Source organism: Adiantum capillus-veneris, chromosome 17 (assembly GCF_014529385.1).
Source record: "Adiantum capillus-veneris isolate H3 chromosome 17, ASM1452938v2, whole genome shotgun sequence".
Lineage (NCBI taxonomy): Eukaryota > Viridiplantae > Streptophyta > Polypodiopsida > Polypodiales > Pteridaceae > Adiantum > Adiantum capillus-veneris.
In genome coordinates, this window is record NC_140947.1 from 122,562,043 (window position 1) to 122,582,888 (window position 20,846).

A 20,846-nucleotide genomic window follows, 5' to 3' on the forward strand; every position below is an offset into this window, starting at 1 on the left:
ATATACCCCCCCCCCCCCCCCCCCCCCCCCCCCCCCCCCCCAAACACACCCTCTCTCTATATCCCTCTCTCTCTCTCTCTCTCTCTCTCTCTCTCTCTCTCTCTCTCTCTCTCTCTCTCTCTCTCTCTCTCTCTCTCTCTCTCTCTCTCTCTCTCTCTCTCTCTCTCTCTCACACACACACACACACACACACACACACACACACACACACATCTTTGTGCATTAAAGGGAGTATGAGCACATGACAAGAGTTGTTGGGGTAAAGCCCCATGTGGCCGGTTAGGCTAGGCGCCCGCCCACTGCACTTATTCTTTTATGTACATAATAGAATAAGGGGCTCGCACATACAAGGTGAGTTTTTCCCCCTGCAAACATAGGTCTCCTCTTCTTCTGACCTCGTCTCCATTGCTACACACTCACACAAAAAAAGAGACACACACACGAACACTTTTGTTCGCCCACTTCAACTAGTATCAGAGCACCACTGGAGCTTGGCAAAGAAGCAGACAAAACATAGCAAAAACTTTAGCACATTTTTGCACATCTATTTTTGCTCATCAAAAGGTGTCTATTCACACCAATTATCACTATTCTTAACCGATTTTTAGTGCTCTTCAACTTTGCAAAAGAATATTTTCTCAGAACCCTCACCGATTTTGAGTTGCGTAGCTGAGATTGCCTACAGGTCATGTAGGACAAGCTGCAAAGTTTTGCAGATCAGATTTCTCTTGGTTAGAATCAGCATTTTAGGTCGATTCCCTTCACAGTTGACCATTTTTGCGTGCTTTACAACTTTGCAAAAGGAAGTTTTTGTAAATTCGGCACGATTTGGGAGTTATCTACTTCAGACAGCATGGTGGTCCACTTGTCTAGGTTCTTCTACATACAAGTTTTTGCATTGTAGGAGTTTTTGGCATGTGTATGGGTACACATACACATACATACACTTGAAAATCGATATGAAAACCATGTATGCCTATTGTGGTGATTTAGAGTGCTTTTGAAGTTGATTTGCTATATCCAAAGAGCTCGGATTGGGCTTGGTTGTTCTCTTGTTTCATGCATTTCTTATTTGCTCTCAGTGAAGAGAGTGTCAACTGAAAATTTCAGCAAATTTATGTGCATACATTAAGAACATTTGGTGGATGCATGCACTCTTATGGACTCGGGATTCCATAGCGGATTCTTCACAGGTTATGCGCATTGACTTGTGCAATTGAGTTAACTTCAGATAGAGTGGAGCACAGATTTGCAGAGAGTTTTGCACACGCTCTAGCATGATTGTGAGCTAATTTTTCACTTGATTTGGATGCTCATTTTTTGATGCATCCTTTGATGCTCCTTTGTATTGTCATGTGGATGCACATGACGTGTGAATTTTGGAGATGATATTCTTTGTTTTGCAATGGTATATATGGGTTGATTTTCAGCTATTTTTTATCATCAATTTGTGCCATATTTTGGTTGGTTTGCATCCAGATTTTTGCTAGTAATTGCCTTGCTTGCAGAGCGTGATTGATGCACTTTCTAATTCGCATGCAGGACTGTTTTTCACATTTGGAGACTTGAGACTTTGGAGAAGCTCGTGTATTTTTTAGTGCGATTTGATTCACACGCTTTGCTCTTGATATGAGCATTGTCTTGGTTATTTTGGCAGATTGGTCAAATACTGCCATAACTTTGCTGGATTTTCTTAGGGAGTTCATCGTTTATGCGCATTGGTTTGTAGTTGGTATGATTGCATTTGGCACTCAATGGTTGCTTTGTCACGATGTTTTAGCATTACATTGTGAGAGTGTTTTCTCTTGTGGGCTTGAGTGTTTTCTCACCGAATTATGTCATTTGACATGTATGTGGTACTCTCTTCAGGAGGGGGATTTTTAATGAAAGATTCATCAATTATCGCATAGTGCTCTTGGTTACATAGGCTCTTGAATTAAAACCGTTTCTCATCATTGAGCATCTTTACGCACTTGTCTCATTACATTGACGGCCATATTTGTTGATAGATCTCTTGGATAGCTTATATGCCAAAATTTATGTTGTATTTTGATAGTTCTTTATGTATGTGTTAGCCAGGCTTTGGCTATTGTCAGTAGATCGATTTGTGCTTAATCTTGTTCATAGGTTATTGCCATGGATTTGGCATGTACATCATTGTCAGAGTGTATGCTTTTCATAGGGGGTTTGATGGCTGAGACTTTGTGCATTGGAAAGCAAGTATGCATGATGCATTGACTCGATTGGGCTAGGTGTTGCCACTACAGGGTTTGGATGCTAGGACAAAGTCTATGGTTGATGATGAGTGGGAGGAGTTGGATGAGATTACACATTTGATGATCATGTTGCACCTTGGTGAGTCTGTCTATCTCATCCGTTTGGATGCATGTACAGCTAGAGATTTATGCCAAAGATTGTGTAATTCTTTTGGCATAGATGAGTCTAGAGAGATGCCTATAGTCAAAGGAAGATCTCATAGACATAGAGATGATGTGTATTGAAAATGTGTTCATACAAGTCATGTACATGGGCATTGTTTTTTATGGATGAGACAGTGCAAGAGACAGTACAAGAGAGATGTTATCACTTTGATTGATGTGGGAGCAGATCTAGCATATGAGGCTACACATGACACAGATGTTGAGTTTGCTTCTATGTTTACTCCTAACTTTCTTATGTCAATTGATGACACATTACCTTTGTATTGGATACTAAATGCAAGTGCTAGGTTTCATGTCACATCGAGTTGTGATTGGTTAGCACATATGCTAGTGGTATGCTTGGACGTGTGGATCTAGCTGATGGTTTAGTGCATGACATAGTCGGTGCAGAAGATGTCAGGCTATCATTGCCCGAGTGGTGGTGCATCATGTGTGCTACAAGATTTACACCATGTGCCAGGTTTGACACAAATTTTGATTTATGTGAGTCAATTACGAGATAGTGGTTGCCAAATATTATTGACCAGGCACTATTTTAAATTTCATCAGAGACAGCTAGCCATAGTGCAAGGTGCTAGTGTTGGCATGATTCATGTAATGTGAGTACGTCACATGAAAGATGTCATAGTCTCTATGAGTACATAGCCATGCAGAGAGACGAGGTGTCTCTCCTTTGTAGATAGGTTGCATGACGCTCCAGTCGGTGAGCATGTTGAGCCATTTGTGCAGACAGTTTTGCAGCGGGGCTTATCCTTCGTGGATGCGATGACAAATATGGATGGCTTGAGCACTGAGGAATTAGTCATGATTCAATCATTCATGGATATGATTAGGATAGAGGCTTATGCATGTGAGTTGGAGTTGGAAATTGCTCTCAGCACACAAGGTTCAGGATAGACACATGCTTTTGGTACACGTGTGATATGCAATGGACATGAGGATGGATTCCATGGATTGAAGTCTAGGTGTCAGGATGATTTCCATGAGTGGAGTTATGAGCCAGATTTGATTGAGATAGTTAAGTTGGTAGAGATTTCCAAGATTGAATCAGCATTCAAGAGTCTCATATAAGTGCGTTTGAAGTGGGTGCATTCAGTAATGCAATGGTTGATACTGTCTTTGAGCATAGGAACACTTTGTAGCGTATTGTAAGATACTTGTGGGATGTGTGCGACTTTGGTGAAGAGTATGTAGTTGATCGCTCCGTACTTCCTCTACAGCTCGAGCTGAATGCACACATTTAGTGATCCAGTGGTCATTGATTGGGGTCATACTTGATGATGACCTTGTATAGGTTTTGTACCGTTTTCTTTTGTTTTTTCCCTCACGACCACATTGGCCTTTACATGGGAGGTTGTTGGGGTAAAGCCCCACGTGGCCGGTTAGGCCAGGCACCCATCCATTGCACTTCTTCTTTTATGTACATAAAAGAATAAGGGGCTCACACATACAAGGTGAGATTTTGCCCCTGCAAACATAGGTCTCCTCTTCTCTCTTCTCCATTGCTACGCGCACACACGCGCGCACGCATGCTCTTGCTCGTGCACTTCAACTGTATCCCTTTTCATAGCCTTTCATATTCTATCATGTAATGCATTCTAAACTAAACTAATCGCAATAATCTTTGGCATTTGTACAATCTTAAATTTAATAATTAGCTAAGAAGTATCACCAGCAAGCATATTTGGTCCATAACTTTGGTTGCATTTGGAACTATTTCAAGGAAATGATATGAGAGAGAGAGAGAGAGAGAGAGAGAGAGAGAGAGAGAGAGAGAGAGAGAGAGAGAGAGAGAGGGAAGGAGAGAGAGGGAGAGGGAGATTATGTGTGCTTGTGCGTGTGTGTGTGTGAGAGCAAGAGATAGATAGATAGATTCTACTATCATCCTCAAAGGTCAAAATGACTATGGACCAAAGATACATATGACGTACTTTGTATGGGGTTGATAAGCGATTCTCAAGTCTCCAAGATTGTGATGATGAGAATCTCTTGAAGAGCCCAGATTGTCTGGCTGGTAGAGAAAGTGTGTAGGTTTAAGTCATGAATGAAAGTGTGAAGGTCTTAGTCATGAATGAAAGTGTGAGGGAAGCAAGTTCATAAGTGAGCAAACGTTGAGCACTCTAGTATTGTGTGGTACTTATACTCTCGATCTTGCATTGTGCATAATGTGCATAGTTGATGCGACTCTTTTCCATTGCCCTAGTGCCCTATCTTGCATGGAGGGGAGTGAGATCTAAGTTGAATAATTCGGAGAGTGTGTATCATCCACAAGGGGATAGTCTCAATCATATAAGGGTAAACAGTTTCCTTTTCTAGCAAAGAACATGGTTTTTTAGTTGGGGACAATATGGGTGGTGTAATGTATGAAGAGTGACCCATTGGATTTTGTCAAAGCCAAAATACACGTGTGTGTGTGTGTGTGTGTGAGAGAGAGAGAGAGAAAGAGAAAGAGAGAGAGAGAGAGAGAGAGAGAGAGAGAGAGAGAGAGAGAGAGAGAGAGAGAGGAGGGGGAAGAATAGAGAAATATGGGGTGGGAGGGGACCAAAGAGAGAGAGGGGTATTGGGCAAGGGATGGAGGAATATGGTGTGGGAGGGTGCCCAAAAGAGAGAGAGGGTAGTGGGCAAGGAGGGGGCTGAAGAGAGAGAGAGAGAGAGAGAGAGGGGGGGGGGGGGGGGGGGGGGGGCGCAAAGTGCGAACACTTAAACTTGTGAAGTTTTTCATATTTTCTTTTAGGCAAGTTTGAAGTCTACTCAAAATTATGCAATTTTAATCGGATCAAAATACATTAAACCTTTTTTTTAACACATTATGTAGGGGAAGGGTGTGTGTGTGTGTGTGTGTGTGTGTGTGTGTGTGTGTGTGTGTGTGTGTGTGAGAGAGAGAGAGAGAGAGAGAGAGAGAGAGAGAGAGAGATTTCGAAGAAAAGTAAGACCGCTTTCCTTTGCTCTTACTTTCCTTGGTCCAAAATGTGAGAAAAAAATGGGGGTATGTCATATAGTCAATACCTTCTTTTTTTTCGAATGCACTAGCTAGTGGTAAGTGGTATGGTCAACACCCCTTTTTTCTTTCAAATTTTGGACTAAGGAAAGTAAGAGCCAAGGAAAGCTCAAGCTCTCTCTCTCTCTCTCTCACACACACACACACATCTTTCTAAAGAAGGGGATGGAGGAAGAAACAATGAGGAACGGTGTAGGGGAGGGATGCAGTTAAGCAAGGTGATGGTAGGAGGATAGAGAGTGAAAGAGAGTGTGCATCCGTGAGTGCCAATGGATCACTTGGCCGCATTCAAACCAATGACCTTGGTCATGACGGATGAATCCTCAAACCACCAAGCTAGCTCCTTTGGACAATGTCGCCCTTCTTCTTAAGAGTAATACTTTCCCCACCCTTGCATTGCCTTCAAAGGGCCTTCAAAAAATAGTGTCACACATGATAAGGAGACGTGTGGAGCATTGTCACACTCAACAAATGAGTACTTGTTTTTTGAAAAGAATTACAAGGTGTTTACAATGCATTGTAGCCAACTCGCACAATTACGTCCTGAAAGTTATGGTTCTAATATCTTACACCGAAATGGGTTTGGCGTCTTGGTTATATGAGAGTGAATTTGAATCCCAACCTATTAACACATTTGGGTGTACAGTCGTGTGAACTACAACAAGAGGCCATGGTGCTCTTGCTATTGAACACAAGAAGTATGTCCAGACTCGTGTGACAACTGCCCAAAGTGCATGATTGCATGTGTTGGTGTGTTTCAATGGTGACAAATACTTGAACAAGGTTTTGCCCGTCGAAGACGCGGCCCACTCGATTTTGTGTACGCAGCATGCATACGTACGTGCAAATGCACACATGGTGGGTCAAAGCCTAAAGGCAAAGGTTATTTGCGGCACTTGCTTTTCGACAGCGAAAGACTTGCTTTTCGCGGGAAAGCCACCCGCGCGCGTCTCTCTCTCTCTCTGTCTCTCTCTCTCGTAGAAAGTGGCGGCTTGCTTTAACGAAAAAAGGCCGCCCCTATACTTATATAGCTTGCTGCTGCAACGCGGTTCGGAAAATCTAATGAAGATGGTACCTTCATCGACCTCTAATTAGTGTTATGGCGTTCAATTTCCACTAATCATTTGCTTGTTTGAACAGGGAGGCTCGCTGCAGCAACTATTCCACTTATACCGGCCTTTCCTCTTGCAAAACGTGCCGGCAGGGGTACTGATTGCAACTTTTCTCTAAATACGCTTCCTGCAGTGGTATGATCCTGTTGCATCGCACGCACTACATGAAAGAACCCTCGAGGGTTGTGAACCACTACACAGACATCATAAGGGGGCATGTTCCATTGACAAGGGGGGGCAACGTCTGCGAACATGGCTAACACCAGCAGACCAGAGATGGTGTTAGGCAAAGAAAGTAGCAAATCTTCTACTTCTGACTCAAAACGCGACAAGAAACAGGTACCCACTTCACCCCTGCATAATATGGCATTGTCATCCTCTTCATCGTTGTCGTCATCCTTGCCCTACATCAAAAAACCCTACTCGTGTGCATTGAGGCCATCAATATTGTCCTCGACGACCTTGGCGCCACTGCCTCCTTCCATGAAGAGATTCAATTTGTCATCATCGACGCCAAAAACAGAATTGCAGGCACCGTCAACATCATCTGCTTTGTCATCTAGTACAAAGCCAATTCTCTCCATCAGGACATCACCAAATTCATCATCAATGGCCCCGTCGACAGCACCAGCTTCAAAGGAAACACCAATAGCACTGCCACCCAGCAAGGAGACTCCATCCTCGCATGTCACCTCTCCCTCGTCAACCCCGAGCCCTTCCACTGCCACATCCTTAGCCAAGGCAAAAAGTTTCTCAACATTACCACCCATGAAGAAAACTTCAATGTCGACATCACCTTCAACTCCGCTGTTGCAAACATTATCTTCACCATCACCAACAGTGTCTTCGCCATCGTCACCCTCTTCATTGGAATCATTATCATCAGGCGAGATGTCACTACTATCATCATCTTCCTCATCAACAGTTTTACCTTCCTCATCGTCTATGGACACATCAAGACCCGCATCGACATCATCTCCATCATCCTCCCCTTCACAAGCAACCAACTCTGCTGCATTGTCATACAAAGCTATGCCATTTACATCATCACAATCGGTCCCTGTAAACTTTTCATCATCACCACCACCTGCATCCATGAACAAAACTGATTCATCCACATCACTGTCTTCACCTGTGATCACACTGTCATCATCAACCATGGTCACAGCTACTCCTCCAAGAGCATCATCATCAACAGCTTTGTCATCGATGGTGTCGATGTTAAAATCATCTTCAAAGACATGCATGTCAAGCCCCTCGAAGGCGTCCTCAAAATTCATTGTGCTTCCAGAAACAGCTGTTGAATCCACATTCAAACATTCATCTGTGCCAACGGCGTTACAAGCAGATTTGACGACGACTAGCCGCGTGTCATCCTCATTACCAGGGGTAACACTATCATTGTCAGAGTTCATGGCCAAAATGCATGATCTCTTGAACAACCTCATAGCACAAAGAAACACAATCCTAGGAGTGATGAATACTACTCTGAAAAGCTATCTTCCAGATGAAAACACAGAGTTCATTCAAGAGCAAAAGATGCTTAGTCAAATGATTGAGCTTCAAGCAAAGATCATATCAACAAATGAGGAGCTTCAAATTGCAAGAGCTCGAAATGCTCAACTTGAATGGGAACTAGCTCATTACCAACAGTCGCAACTAGACTCCTTCGAGAATCAAGATTTGCAAGTACTAACCTGCTTTGACAAACACAGCTGAGGTTTCATACCTTGATCTTATTCACATTGATGTTTACATGTGGTTGTAAAGCAGGAACAATCACAGCTTCGGCATTGCCAGATGGCAATGCTTGAAGGTTTTTGTAATCGTTTCATGTTCGAATTTAGACACTGGCTTCAGCAAGGCTCAGTGTGTTAATTTTGTCATTTGACTCTTATCATCTCCTAGCCCTGTAAATCCCGTATTCACAGTTTATTGATACATTGCGTAGCTCTGTGTACTTTTGTCTACCGCACCAATTGCTCGAGAGAGCTCTGTTTTCCACTCGACAGCACGAATCAGGAGGAATCTGGGAGTCACGACTCCCATACTGGACTTTTATATTTTTGATGGTGTGCAAGTAAGTTTCTGGAGGCTGTGAAGGTATAGGGAATGGTCCCCTGCTGACCATTCCAAATCACTCTACCATAGTCTCGCTCTACCCTTTCTTGGAAAGGTTGTACATTTATGACATACTTCCAGCATTGATGTCACAGAGCAGCTTCACATGTAAGTTGCAACGTGTAATGTGCACATCAAGATTAATTCAACAGCTTGAACTTCAATGATTGTACAGCTCTGAGTACATTGAAGAGAAATAATAAACCAATGCAGTCGCACAATCGACCAAGAGTAGAATATCAACAATTCAATAGTTTACTTTTCAGAGCTTTGCAGGTGCATATTGAGAACTTTATTCACAACCCCCCATTTCTACTACTCGTGAGAGTCACTTCCCAAACATTCAATACGAACTGCTCATCAGCATTAGAAAGTCAAATAATAAGGCTCTTATGTCTGCAATTGCATTTCAATTTTGTTCCTATAGCATATAATCCTAGATATAATGGACACATCCCACCTCATCCAATAAAAAATATGTCAGTTATGGATTTAGCTCTCTGAAAGGAGAGGCTGCGTCAGTGCACGTAATACAACGATACAACAAGCCTACAAACCATTATGTATATACATCGGGATCCAATAAGAACCTCAAAGAAGTTATTAAAAAAGCTGCTCCATGCAAGCCAAACGCACAAGGCCCTCGCAGTGAAATCAGATTAGAGACTGTACATTTGATTATGCTTCCCTTATCAGGCTGCAGCATATCTAAATGCTACCGGCCACATCCGTGTACATCATGCGAAGGACCCCAAGGTAACATTTTCTTTGCAAGAATAAACTGGCTTTTCTTTTGCAAGCTCCGTTTCATCCTCGAAGGTGTCTCTCTCACTACAGACCGCAGCTCTAACATTGGCTGAATAGTTGATACACACTTGCCTTTAATCTTCAGTCCAAAGTAGAAGGCCGACTTCACAGCTCAAAAACCAATCTGCTTGACCGCGATGCGGTACTACAGCCATATATTATTCACACAAGAATACACTACTCTTTTGTAATTCAAGCTTGTCCCAATGAGCTCTTCACGTTGAAGACACCATGGCACCACGGCGCTCTGTTCATATATTGATGAATCAGCCACTTTTTCATTTACCTCTTAACCAAATTTACAAAAGCACAAGCAAAAAACAGGTTTCACCTCCAGCAGCGACCAGTTTTTCAACGCGAGCCACAATGTGTTTCCCATATGTGTACTTCTTCAAGGCGTGCAGATGCACCCGGATTCGGGAAAGCAACATCTCACGCTGCTGATCATCACAAGTCTCCAGCACTTTTTGTACCACATAGTTTGCATACTGATCTTTCATCATGGCCTGCAATTAGAGGGAGCCCAAGCTAGGTCAAGTACCTACCATTACAATCCATTGTTGCATGAACCAGACTGACAAATGCAGTGTATCTTAGCTTACGACAAAGCCAGTTCAAGAACTTGAATAGGCACTAGAGACTAGTAAAATATAGGAAATCCACTTCCGAACTTTAGAGAATACCTATCTATGCGTTTGATGCCGATAGGGGCCCCCTTTTAATGAAAAATAATTTAAGTAGGAATCTTAGGAGATGCCCTCTCCGTTAACAGGGGCCAGTAGGCTCCCCCCCCCTATTAATGCAGACTAGGAATCTTAGGAGATGCCCTCGCTGTTAATAGGGGCCGGGAGTAGGGAATCCACAGAATGTGGATCTCCATCGTTGGGCTGCCAGGTGCCTTGCGCAGAGCTGAGCAAGCGGATCACTTGGCAGCAGGCGGGGAGAAAACTGGGGCCAGGTACACAGGGTGCACACTTTTTTTTAAATGAGGCCAGGAAAAGGAATACAGCAAGCTGGTTTGCCGAACTGGTCTAGGGAGCAGCAGGCTCAAATCATTTGACCCGGCCGCCTGAGTTTGATTCTGCCTTTCGGATATTTTGGAAATATCTAAAGCTGAGAGAACCTTGGAATTCTCCTCAGAAAAAGGAATCTCGTTTGAGATCCTGGCATGATTTTCAAGATCTGAGCCAGGGCAAGATATGGGAAATATGGGATATAACTTCCAAGATGAGGCACTAGAGACTAGTAACATATGGGAAATACCCTTTGGTGCCATTATTTTCTTCAAACATTATATTTATGCCTTAAACTTGTGTGGGCAGGATGCTCAAATTCTTATACTAGGCAGGATATGCATACAAACATTCTAACAGCAAACTGAACACACTCTATCAGAATTCAATTTTGCACCACACTGAAAAAGAAGACAAGATTGATGAAGGCTCGTACTGCCTCACCTGCAAGGGCTCATTCTCATCTGTCTGCCCAAGCATCTCTGTAATCAATATCTGACGTTCTGTGGGGCCTCCAAACTCCAAGCACTTCTCTACAACATTGGAGGCAAATTTGTGTTGGCTCATTTGCACAATTTGACCAGCCATCTTTGTTAGTATATCACTACGTTCTTCCGGTTTTCCATGCTCCAAAATGTGCTGTTCAACAGAATAAAATTCTCACTTTTAAGGTCAACCTTCTAAAACCCGAATCACAGAAATAAAAATCATGTAAGTACACACCTGTACAACATAATTACCATATTGGTCCTGCGCTAAAGTACACACAGAGCGTAAAATCTCATCCATTACGCCTCCTCCTTTTTGCTCATCAGTACAATATTCTAACACTCGCTGCCAGACCATCAACACACACAACATTAAATTTGCCAATTAACCGCTCATAACCAAAGAAACTTTCCAATAATCAGCCAGCTAGCTACCTGGATGACTCTGCAGCCATACGGATGAGTGGACAGCATAACTACCTGTCCATAAAATGCTGACAATATGAAACTAATGCGATCCGGTGGAACACACTCTATACATTTCTGAATCACATGATTTCCATTTTGGTCTCGCACACATCGCATAACATGGCCATCCAATTCAGATATGAGGTGAATTTGCTGTTCCACATCAACAACCTCCAAAGCCTGGGTTGAAATCCAAATAACACATCAAAATTGTCCTTTTTTTTCATACTAAAAAGAATCTAAACCAGCAATGAGCCATACCTTCTGTATGACGCGGCATCCATACATCTGCAAGCTTAAGGTTAGAACATGACCCACAAGTCGCTCTGCAAGCTCAGTTCGTTGCTCAGTGGTTCCATGCTCAAAAAACTGTTATAGCAAACCATTTATACCACATTAAGTTCAAGCGCACAGTATGTAAACAACTCAAAGCCAGACAGGGTAACAAAGAAGGTAACAACCATCTTGAAGGATACAGATCTAGCAACACCCTCTATCACATTTTTATTTACAAGTGGTGTTTTATTTAACATAATGAACGAGTAAAACACTCTGAGATAGATCGACTACCTCTCAGTCAATATAGTTACGCTAGTTGTATGTAGCTCTAAATGCTTGTTCGAGAAGGCAGGCACACAATCCATCAACCCTTTTCCTAGAAAAATATGAAGGCAGGTTACCTCTCATACCTACATGGAACACTCGTACTTCTCAAATTGATGACTGAGAAGTTTGAGGCCATAGAATGTGCATGCTTCTCAAAGCTGTTTGTGTCTAAATATGTCAATAGAACATTTTGCTGCTGACAATCTCGGCTCAACATTGGATGTTCTCAGCACCTTGGAGACTCGCTTCCTGAAGAATCTCTCCACCCTCATATGCAAGTAGCATAGAACAACATGATTTCCAAAAACTCCTTAGCACTCACATCAGTGTTTCCCACTCTTCCTGTTTCACAATAACACTTTGTCCGCTGCATATGAATGCACTAATGGCAAGCTTCTATTCTCCAAAACTATTTGCAAAATTCACAGGTCTATAGCACTGAGGCATATAATGGAGTCCAAAGAATATTTCCACCCCTTCTGCTTGCCACAGATCCTATCCACTAATGATAAGATGGGCGAAACTAATTCAACCTAAAATTGCAGACCCAGTCATGCTAAGAACTAGGCCATGGGCAGAAGGTACATAGACCCAGTAAGAAGATCACTTGATCAGCAAACAACTTGCAAGCATTAAAATCACTGCACAGCTTGGTAAAGCATATCCATATGCCAACGGGACTGGAGGAATATATCAGGAGCAGCCCAGATCCATCTACGTCGTTGTCTTGTGCATACTATTGACTAAATACTACAACATCCCTGCTGACATTATCGGTCCCCTCTGCATACTGAGTTTTTGTCACGGCTCTTGAGATGCAAGGCAAACTCAGTGACAATCAAGCCTAGCACTGAATACCCTAGATGCAGCAAAATAATTTAATAGGGAGCATGGAATGCGAAAGACAATAGTTCAGATTAGTTTGACGGAGATTGCATTTGGAAAATCAACACAATATCAACTCTTTGAAAGTTTGAAGTTCAAACGAAAACTTCACACTGTAGAATCTGGATGTCTGCCAACACAACCATAATATATACCCAAGGACGAGCCCAGATTCACCCTTAATATGAGTGTACATAACTTCAGAAGGTCACAGATAAGACATGTAGACAAATTATAACAGAGGGCTAAAACACTTGCACATAACACACAATCAAGATACACATAATGTTGTAAAAGAAAGAAAAACGAATCAAGAGAAATTTTATACTTAATTAAAACATTTGAAAATCTCTATTGCATGCAACTATGCACATATATATGTCCGCATACATAAATATGGTGTGTGTGTGTGTGTGTGTGTGTGTGTGTGTGTGTGTGTGTGAGAGAGAGAGAGAGAGAGAGAGAGAGAGAATGAAATGAAATGAAATGTTATATTAACGTCTTCAAAAGGCCAAAGTGACCTATGAGACCAGAAAGTTACAATGTGGTGGAGAGAGAGAGAGAGAGAGAGAGAGAGAGAGAGAGAGAGAGAGAGAGAGAGAGGAAGAAGAAGAAGAGAAGTTTTAACGCCGTGGAAGATCCGAAGAGACTGATCCAAGAAAAAACGCTCATATCCACCTTTACATGAAAGTGCAAGTTACAGAATCATGGGAGTTCCACGTGACAGAGTGACCATCACCTCCATAGTGTTGACTTGATACTGCAACCTCCCCACTCACTTGTCAATGGCCACTAATCAGTGCAGAAATATATACCAAAATACGTTCCCACACACAAATACACACTATGCACAAAGCATAGTCCCACCAGAAGAACTTTCTCAAAATGCCACCACTTTCAATACTCTCTTGAAAATCTAAAAAGCTATAAAAACTTAAGGTCTAACGGATATGTTCTTGTTGCACTCTCGCAGGTGGTAAAAGAATTTATTGATCTCCTTTAAAAGCCTACTATGAACTTCCATTATTCACAAGCATTATTCCAGTCTCTGACTCTTGGCCCCCAATTTCTCCGGTCCATCCATTGTCAATCCGGATATACCAAAAGGCAACATCTTGCATAATAAGGGTTCATCCCCCAAAAAGAAGAATACCTTGTCATGGATGACCAAGCCTATTTATATCACAATGATCTCAAGTTCTCAAGATTTTTTATTGTTGGGATTGGTTTTTGCAGGTAAGTGACTAGTGTTAGGGATGAATCTTTTCTTACGTTTTCTGTACCTAAATGTTATTGTCATGTAATCAAACAAATTAGAAAATGAGATGGAACTCTATCCTTGTTTTAAACTTTATGGTACTATTACAATTGTTTCATTTGCCAAGATAATCTGGTTTATTTATACACATGACCATACATCAATACAAAGATCTATGTACTAAGTTTTTGTTATAACTCAGGGCAAACTCAGCCAAAGTAAAGCCTAACACTAAATGACCAACAATTAATGCATACCTAGACGAATTTTGGAAAAGCCCAAAAGAAGACTGAAAGACATAGACTCAGAGTAGACATCAAGACATAGACTCAGAGTAGACATCAAGACAATATAACCACTAGCTCCATCATGCATAGTATTGAAAAAATTTACGACATCCACTAATAACATTAGTGCTCAATTTCGTGGGGTTACAATCAGACACGATAAATGCTCCCACATTCGTATGAGCATACATAAATACAACAATTTACGAAATAAGACCTGTGTTCTCTGGAGTGCAGGCCAAACTCAGCCATAGCATCAAACATAGCACACTCACATATCTAGAATTTCCATCTAGAAATGTCATATACAAGACCATATAACCATCTAACGATCAGCGCCATATTAGCACATTGACTAAACGCTTCAGCATCCCCCACAACATCACTGGTGCCCGATAGACCTAGGTATCAACATATATCCCCCCCGCCCCCCGGGCAAAAAAGAACACACACCAACATACATTGAAATATGTATAATATATATACCTAGATGAAACCAAGATAAGTCTAGATTCACCTTTAAAGGAAGTGCAAGGAATAGACTCAAGATAGGCATCCACAAGACAACATAACCATCAGCTATCATGCATAGTATTGACTCAATACTGCGACATCCCCACTGATGTGCCCAATAGTGGATGCAGAACTAGGTACCAATATAGGCTCCCACACACAAGCATAAATCAATACAAAGATCTGCATACTAAGTTTCTATCACCACTCTAGAGATACATTAATAGAAGGGTCTGCGTGGCAACTTCTGTCATGGCTCTAGAGATTTGAAACTTGAAACAGGCAGCATCTAGCGAGGTTGCTGTGATTGGGCTCCTTATGTCAAAATGTCATGTTCTTGTGCACATAGCCGTGCATGGTCTATGTGCACTAGAGCTGAAAAACTATTTCCGAGAGAAGTGAGTCAGCCATACAAGTTATACCAGCCGCAACTGACCCCTGATTGACCTCATCACTTAAAACTGGTCAATACCAGTAATAAAACTGGAAATGCTTGCATAAGGTTCCACAACTCAAAAAACGTTAGCATAGAAAGTGCACAACCTTTCAAAGGATAGCTTGTAGCACCTACATTGATAACCAAAAACCCATCTACAAGTCAGTGACAAGAGGGTAAAAAATAACACCTTCTGAATCACGTAGTTCCCAAACACATCAGTCATGAGCGTGAGGGCATGTGGCAAAACTTCTTGAAACACAGAAGCCTTCTCCTCCAAAGATACCGTTTCTAATTTCTGCTGGATAAATCTGCTGCCATGCTGATCAGCACTGTACAGAAAAACAACTAGAGTTGCTATAATTGATCAAAAAGCCTACAAAACAAGAAAAAACATAAGGAGCCATGTACCTGAACTCTACAACATGACCTGCAATATCCCCAAGCTCAAACCTCCTTGTTTTATTGTTCTTCAACTCTTCCAGCAATGATGATCCTTTATCTTCCCCTCCATCACTTGCCTTTTGTCCCTGCCAACTCATGTAGGCCCCTCCAGCAGGTGTTCTGGCACCTCCAAGGGGAAAACGGAAATTACGATCACCTTGTCTCAATGAAAATGCACTGGGGACTAAAGGAGAATTTGGAAACATCGGGCTAGAGATAGGAGAGCTCCCATATGGCATTACAAACCCAAGTGTTGGAGGACTACCATAGTACGCAGGGCTCATGGAACCAGGTTTGCTGCCCAGAGGAAGACCATAAGACCCACTCCTTTGAAGCTGGGATTTCTGATCTGCTGTGTACCCAAACATAGAGTTTAAATGGTTCTTTTGCATTTCCAAGGAATCCATAGGATACCCTCTTAAAAGGGAGGGATCACTTAAATTTAAAGCATTTCGAGCATCCTCCGTGGAGTACTGCTGCAGATAATGATAATAAAGAGGGTCTTGCAACGGAGATTGCAAAGAAGCCCCAGTTTGACCTGCATACTTGTACAATTGTTGCATATCTAGCCCTGCTCCATTTTGTGATCCTGGTGCACGGGCACCCATGCCAGCAGCTACAGCAGCTGCTGCTGCTGCCGCAGCTGCAGCTGCTGCAGTATCATAAGCTGGATAATTCGCCATCATTGCAGGTATAAGGGCTGGGTTCATGTATCCTCCTAGTCCATAGTGAGGTGCATATGCCTGCAAGCTTTGATAGTAAGGAGCCATGTAGGACATGGCTGCTGCAGCAGCAGCGGCATACATATTGTTTGCATTATTTGTAGCAGTACTACTCTGCGCACTTGCTTGAGAGTTTGACGGGCCAAACTTAGCCTGAGCTCTGCTACTTGATTCTAATCCAGAGAGCTGGTGTTGCTGGGGATGAAGAGTTTGTGAAACCTGTGACTGGGGTTGACTCGGAGGACGGTTGTTGTGTTGCAGACGCAGAGGATGATGATCTTCCCCAGCCTCCTGCTGCAACTGTTGCGACTCATGTTGCTCTGACGAACTCGAGCCTTGCACTCCCAAACTTAAACCCTGCATGGAAGCCACCAATCCAGAGGAAGCCTTCCCAATGCTTGCACTTCCAGTTAAGAGTGAAACATCAGGCTCTGGTGTTGGGAGCCTTGCCACAGGCCCGGAAGACCCTGCAGAGCTCCCCATCATGTGAGCCACACCTGGGTTAGGAGTTGCTGATCGTGAGCTAATTACCGGGTTTGGGGTTGTTGATCGAGAACCTAAAACAGCAGTAGGTGTGGCTGAACGTGAGCCTAATAAAGTAGCATTCAATTCTGCCACGGCGGCGGCAGCAAGCACTGACTCTCGCAGATGTGCAAGCTGTCCATCCGTCTCAACCCCCTCTTCATTAGCCGTACGACTTGGAGGTCGCAATTGGCTGAAAACAGGCGATGGCGTTCTTGGAAAATCTTCCTGTTCAGAATTCACACATAAAACTTAATCCGATGAATAGTTATAAACAGGCCTAATCACAGCAACAAAGGCACAAGAAAATGCAGCATGTGCTGATAACACAAGCTGTTTCTCTCGACTGCTCCCAGCATCCAGTGCGAGATTAAGTCGCAAGCATAGGCATATGCTTTCACGTGACAAACAAATATCAGACCAATAACTACAAAACCTCCTGAAGGTACTCAATTCATCAAAATGCATACCTGAATAAGGTCAACCAAACTTTTGGGCCGGTTCGCATATGAAAGCCCTGCTGCCCCATCGGCTCCACGCTCACCCCAGACCTGCCTCAAGAGACCTGCCATTGGAGATTTCTCCTCCTCAGACTCCGGCTCTTCAGTATGTGTTGGAAGCATAGGTTGCGTAGCAAACAATGATCTGCTACTGGTGTCATCAAAAGCTCTCAACTTTCTCTTATCAGTAAGGCCGCCAGCAGCTAGACGTTGTGCAAGAACATAGTTTTCACGTGTGACCAAGGGCGGAGGCAGTCGAGGATTTAAATTGACATGAGAGTAGTAATAGGCTAAATATGCAGGATCAGAACGCAATTCTTGCTCCGAATCGATGACATCCGTGCCATCACCGGCCCCTGATCCAGCCACCTGATTTGCATACAATCCACCCATTGATGCAAGAGACCCCTCAACACTTGGGGGAGCACTTCCACTGCGATGAAGACCCACATCCCTCTTGCTGAGTATGTTATCTAAACGTGAATGGCTTCTAAGAAGTATCCCAAGTTCTTGTGTCACACTGTCATGGGTTGAAGATGGTCCACCTGATGCCCTTGCATCTAAGCCTCCTTGCATACTATTTGCAGCCATTAAGCGCATAGGATCTTCCGTTGCCATGTCTATTCTACAGCAAAAAATGCCTCTTGAATGACTTCAATGAATAAATGATGAAATTTACCCTCCTCAAGGCGGTGTCACTGTCGCCCATGTCAGATCCTCAAAAGCCTGATTTTCAGTAAACGCCTACATAATACATTTGTTTTTGGTGTTTCCGAAACCACCTAACCCTCCCTGATCATGCTGATCAAGTCAAAAGCCGCTGAGCACCAATCACTTGCCAACAGCTATCACAAATGCACATGGATCTGTTGATCATTGTCAAAAGATGAAGGTCAATGAAAAAAATCATTGAGATATTTGATTATCTAGCAGCATTAAATTGGCAACAGAGAGACTGCAAAAGGAGCATTTGATGATTGCTTAAGTCCATGTGCTTTGACAAAACCTTCAATGTGAGAGCCAACTATCAAAAGACGGGTACATTCGACATTCTTGAAAATAGGCAGAACCCATGGTGCACAGAGCCGATTGAATTTCATAAGATACAATGCCTATGCAGGAAGGGTGAGCTTAAGATTGGCAACGAGCCAAATTGACAGGCACCATTTCGAGGCATTGATATCAGAAACAGGAATGGCAAAGCATTAAAACAAGTACCTGAAAGACCCAATGCGAAGTTGCTCAATAAGAGCTCCATGGAGGACCTCATGAGCCCAAATGAAACTTCACTGCTCTGCAATCCTTTTAGTAGGGCGTGCTGAAGAGGTGCTATAGCTCTAGGGAAAACGCTAAAACCCTTGAATTGATGCTCTCTATCTATATATCTCTTCTCATTCTCTTTCTGTTTGTTCTCTTTCTCTCTCTACCGCGATGCTGAAAGCCCTTGAACTCTGTGCGCTCCCTCTTCTTCTCTCCTCTCTCTTTCTCCTTCTCTCGGGAAAAAAAATTGCCCTTCTCTGTGTGCAAGCAGCACAGAGCTAGGGCGTTCGAGAGAAAGCTCAGAAGCTCTCAGAATCGAGCAGCGAGGGGGTCTATATGCCCAACAGAAAATCGCTCCGAGAGCTCTGGCGAGGAGAGAGAAATTAGGAGAGAGAATCTGTTAACAAGCGCGGGAGCGCTGGCTAATGCAGCAAATGAGTAATCGAAGCCGTCGATCTGGCCATCGAACGGCGTCCAGCAGCTGGCCCATGCAAGCTGTCGTGTCTCAAAGGGCGGAGTGTTTGACGGCCGGCTGACCGATCCGCCTCTATAAACCCTAAATTGGTCAATCAAAAATAACTCAGCATGTTAATTTCAAATCACAAACTTAACCCCCTTAGGCCTTAGCTATGGACAAATCTACTTTTATGCTATTCCCTTATTTGTCCACTTACAACGTAAATTTAAAGTGACAATATTGTGACCTTTCCTCGCCCCCAACCGTGTGTTGCCGTTTGCTCGTGCATGTCGTCGTGTGATCTTTTTGCCTAAACTACACCATGTTGAAGCACTGAGATCCAATCATAAACTGACTTGTTAACGTCATCCTCATATACCTAATGTCGAGGTTCAATGGCATTATCCTCACTGTAGTAGATACTGATCATGGCCAACCCCTCCCTTTGATGGCAAAGATTAGTTTGTTTGTGGGGCGGGCTACGATTTTCCTCTATAGTCATCAAACTATGTGGGTGGTTAGTTGGCCTTGTCCAAAAGGGGATAGGAAGTAAAAGGATCCATGGAGGGATAAAAATTCCAACCGTCCAAAAAGCTTGACAGTTTGTGCTAAACCATGAGGTATAGTTTTGGGGTTGATAAGTTCCCATTTCCAAAAGTCAACATGTGGTGGAGGGGTCCATCCCCCTCATGCAATAGAGGTGGAATGGAGGTGGGTACTCTCAAAGCTAGCTTGAGGGAGGGAGGGAGGGAGGGCAACCCCACCTAGTCTGAGAGGGAGAGGCACTCTTCACTTAAAAAAACCCCACTTATGTGTGATCCTCTCTCCCTTATACTACTATGTGGGATTTAACAAAATTTTCCATGATTGGGTACATGATACCTTGTGGGAAGAGACAGTCCCCCTTTAACAACGTTTGTGCTTTGGAAAAAAGAGAAAAAGAACATTTGCATGTTCTTCCATACAACCCTTAGAGACTCTTCATAGATTCTTTCTCTGTGAGTCCCCCTCACACGATCATTAAGATGCCACTTTGTGACGCACCCCAAAGATTTGTTTGTTGAATCACTTTCATGGCATTTCAAGTCCTCTCCTTAATATTGTGGCCACACCTACAAATTCCTCTAAAAGTCAAATTTAGGCTCCAATTTGATGGTGGAGATTTTCAAGAAAATTTGTAATTTCAAAGAAGCCCAATTCATTTCAAAAACCCAAAGAGAAGTTCCCATGCAATTTTGCATGCTTTGTAATAGTAAACCAAAATAAGAGTGTTTCCAAGCCACAATAAGTAGCAAAGTTTTCTTTCACTACTACAAGCAACAAATCTTTTTACTATCAATCGGGTATCAACTGTATTTAGGGAGTGTAGGGCCTTTTGGGAGTGCAAATCACATAGACACGATGTTCCGTCTGCAAGCACGTAATTGTGGGTCTAGTTACATGCATCAACACCATCCCTATGATAGGATGTAATGAGAAGGCTATTCACATTATATGGGTGGCCATTA

At 42.9% G+C, this 20,846-nt stretch overlaps 2 protein-coding genes across 2 annotated transcripts; both read right to left on the minus strand.

Annotated features, from left to right (window-relative positions):
* Positions 1-6,837: 6,837 nt before the first annotated feature.
* Positions 6,838-8,143, minus strand: LOC147438000 (uncharacterized). The gene has a single exon (XM_086487388.1). The coding sequence runs from the start codon at positions 7,997-7,999 to the stop codon at positions 6,971-6,973; it is 1,029 nt and encodes a 342-aa protein (XP_086343514.1). The 5' UTR covers positions 8,000-8,143; the 3' UTR covers positions 6,838-6,970.
* Positions 8,144-9,049: 906 nt separating this feature from the next.
* On the minus strand, positions 9,050-19,366 carry LOC147438001 (pumilio homolog 1-like). The gene is made up of 10 exons (XM_086487387.1): positions 18,840-19,366; positions 17,592-18,487; positions 15,845-17,349; positions 15,624-15,765; positions 11,710-11,817; positions 11,416-11,628; positions 11,216-11,326; positions 10,937-11,131; positions 9,811-9,985; positions 9,050-9,726 (listed from the first exon to the last, which is right to left on the minus strand). Exons 2-10 carry the CDS (start codon positions 18,237-18,239, stop codon positions 9,695-9,697), a joined length of 3,129 nt encoding a protein of 1,042 aa, XP_086343513.1. The 5' UTR covers positions 18,240-18,487; positions 18,840-19,366; the 3' UTR covers positions 9,050-9,694.
* Positions 19,367-20,846: the final 1,480 nt, after the last annotated feature.

What these genes read in the sequence shown, in the direction of transcription:
- LOC147438000 (XM_086487388.1), bottom strand. Translation starts at nt 7,999, where the DNA reads ATGAGGTTGTTCAAGAGATCATGCATTTTGGCCATGAACTCTGACAAT.
- LOC147438001 (XM_086487387.1), bottom strand. Translation starts at nt 18,239, where the DNA reads ATGGCAACGGAAGATCCTATGCGCTTAATGGCTGCAAATAGTATGCAA. An exon ending in GTTTGGTTGACCTTATTCAG is followed by an intron (nt 17,350 to 17,591) that starts GTATGCATTTTG and finishes AATTCTGAACAG; the next exon opens with GAAGATTTTCCAAGAACGCC. An exon ending in ATGGTAATTATGTTGTACAG is followed by an intron (nt 11,132 to 11,215) that starts GTGTGTACTTAC and finishes TCTGTTGAACAG; the next exon opens with CACATTTTGGAGCATGGAAA.